Consider the following 2,500-nt stretch of genomic DNA (forward strand, 5'->3'; position numbering starts at 1 on the left):
CTGACAGCCACGCTTTGCGGTGACCTTTGATTGACGCAAGATAACTGCAGGCGAGGAACGAGAGTGTGCTTTGAAAAGGTGAGCAAAATCCATTTCCTGTCGTTACGTTCTACAAATGTTAAGCTACGCATGGGCTGACCTTCATTATGTAGCTTGCGGGAGCACAAAACCTTTAAAAAAAAAAAAAAATGTAATCAATGTTACGACTTACTGATCACGAAGACCCTGAAGGACTGGTTGACTGTGGCGTCGCCGTTGGAGGCGTGAAACGTGTACACGCCCCCTTCAGCCATTTTCAGGCGAACCAACCTCAGCTCACTGCTGTAACTGTGTGAAATAAAAAACAAAGACCACCTTTAGATGAGCAGCAGAGATTATGATCTAATTACAGATTACAATGCAACAGAACAGCCATTGCCGTTGGTTATTCATCCTTAAATGACATTCACAGCCACGTTTAGAAAATGGGCTGGATGTTAGCACACGCCATAGCGAAACCCTTTGTCCCCCATGTTGTACCACAATTTATAGAGTGAAATAGCGCGGCATGCTTTACCACTGTAACAGCCCGTTAAACATCTGTGAGACCAACCACAAGTGGACCTCCACACGCAATGTTTTATGCCCCCCTGCGTTCCTAAAGCCAGATCTCCAAACAGATATCCGTCTATATTAATTTCCAGCACTTTTGCCAAGTTAGTCTGAAGTGTGCTAGGGGCGGGCCTTGGGCAGGTCAGCTCCAACACAGAGGTGCAACCATCATCTCCACTGACCCCTGGCCCGTTGGAAGGCACAAGGTGTTACATTTCACCGGGGGGATTAACACCTTAATCCCAGATCCATTAAACAGAAAAGCCATTGGCTAAGGCGCCATGCAGAATCACATGTGTGCTGGCCCTGCACAAAGCCACACTTATAGGAAATTACAAAATAATGACTTCAAGACGAGTAATACTCCCAAAGGGCAGAAAAACATTTAGCAGATCCTATTAATCGATAACAGCGTGCAATGTTGCACAATGTTTCTGTATCAAATGTGGCATGTGTCTCTCGTATTATATTTCACTACAATTGAAATGCAGCATTATTTAATAAAGTTGTTTAATCATTTATAGAAAAAAGTCTGGACAATTATTATATATTTTTTAAACGAATAAAGGTTTCTAAATTATAATAATTTATAAAACTCTATAATAAATGAATATTTAATTAACAGAACAGTGATGTATTTAAAATGTCACTAGTTATTGGAGCTGAAAAGCCTACCTGTGTAGGTGCATACCTATGTGGATGTGTAACTCTGTGTAGTTGTACGGATCTACATTTATGGCACACCTGCATGGATTGCTCACCTGTGTGGAGGTGTACGTGTATGAATCGTGTGTCTATAAGAAGAGTTTCCTGTGTGCATTAGGTTTACCTGTGTGAGTGGTTGTCTGTGGTGATCACATGGTCGGTGGTGTTGGCCAGGGCCTGGCCCATGAAGTTCCAGGTAAAGTGGTTGGGTTTAGGGTAAGCCTCCATGCTGACCACCAGGGACAGGCTCTCCCCCGACCGCACCTTGATGGTGCTGTTCTCCACCGGGCGAACATGAATGAAACCTTTGGCTGGAAACAGGAAAGTGGAAGGTTGAGGGTATCTTTCACACAGGGATGTGTTCATTCTCATTAAAACCAGCAGCATTGTCATTTCAGTGCATTGCTAATGCAAGAGTACCAGTACTTTGTCTGAGTATCAGAGAACAATCCCAAATAAGGATTGGAATACAACTGTAATTTAGTTCAAAGTACTTTAACTTCAGAGAGGAAAGTTCTCTGAACCTTATCGTCACTGCCTTGTTTCACAGGATTTATAGATCACAACTTTAAACTCCCATCTGCAAATTATTGGCTTCAACAGCACCCTATAAATTTCGAGCTCATTCGAAACTGTAAAGACAAGTAAGATCTCAACTGTAATGTCTTGGCCCATGACGAATGTGTAATGTTTTATGTCTTCGATGAAGAACTTTTTTAGAAACAGCACCCTTCCAATGGAGACAAGGAGGGGGGGGGGGGTTGTTTAGGCGTAACGTGTCCTGGCTCGGCTCGGAGGGATATTTCTTCATTCGTCTTTTACTAATGCGGTTATTTTCTTCTGTTTTGTGAGCACGTTGACTTGATATGTGAGCAAGTGGTAACTGAGGACTACACTTCCTTAGAATAACGCACAGAGCACCGTATTTAAGGAGGATCATATGTATATGAATGTTTGAATGGGTAGACACTATTCAAACACATTCAATTCACATTTGTGAGAAATAATCCACATTTTTTGAAACTGCTATTTTCACCTCACAGTTCTCACAGTATCAGCAAACCGATTAAGTAATAATAAATATTACCGGATCTTTTAGTTCAATACCATCATATCACACGGTAAGTATAGTATGACCAGGGCTAGTCCAGTAGCTTGGTACAGTATGAGCCAACTGGGGAACAGCGTCAGTGAACCAGACCAG

The 2,500-nt window shown here is 42.2% G+C and overlaps 1 protein-coding gene across 4 annotated transcripts in view; it reads right to left on the reverse strand.

The window, feature by feature from the left end:
• kita (KIT proto-oncogene, receptor tyrosine kinase a) overlaps positions 1 to 2,500 on the reverse strand; it is a 27,821-nt gene that overhangs the window by 17,469 nt on the left and 7,852 nt on the right. For all 4 annotated transcript variants that reach the window (XM_056604000.1, XM_056604002.1, XM_056603999.1 and 1 more), the window contains exons 6-7: positions 1,421 to 1,607; positions 212 to 327 (exon numbers count right to left, since the gene is read on the reverse strand). In XM_056604000.1, the coding sequence (XP_056459975.1) occupies positions 212 to 327; positions 1,421 to 1,607 (303 nt within the window). The remainder of the gene's footprint in view (positions 1 to 211; positions 328 to 1,420; positions 1,608 to 2,500) is intronic.

Source organism: Gadus chalcogrammus, chromosome 12 (genome assembly GCF_026213295.1).
Source record: "Gadus chalcogrammus isolate NIFS_2021 chromosome 12, NIFS_Gcha_1.0, whole genome shotgun sequence".
NCBI classification, from domain to species: Eukaryota; Metazoa; Chordata; class Actinopteri; order Gadiformes; family Gadidae; genus Gadus; species Gadus chalcogrammus.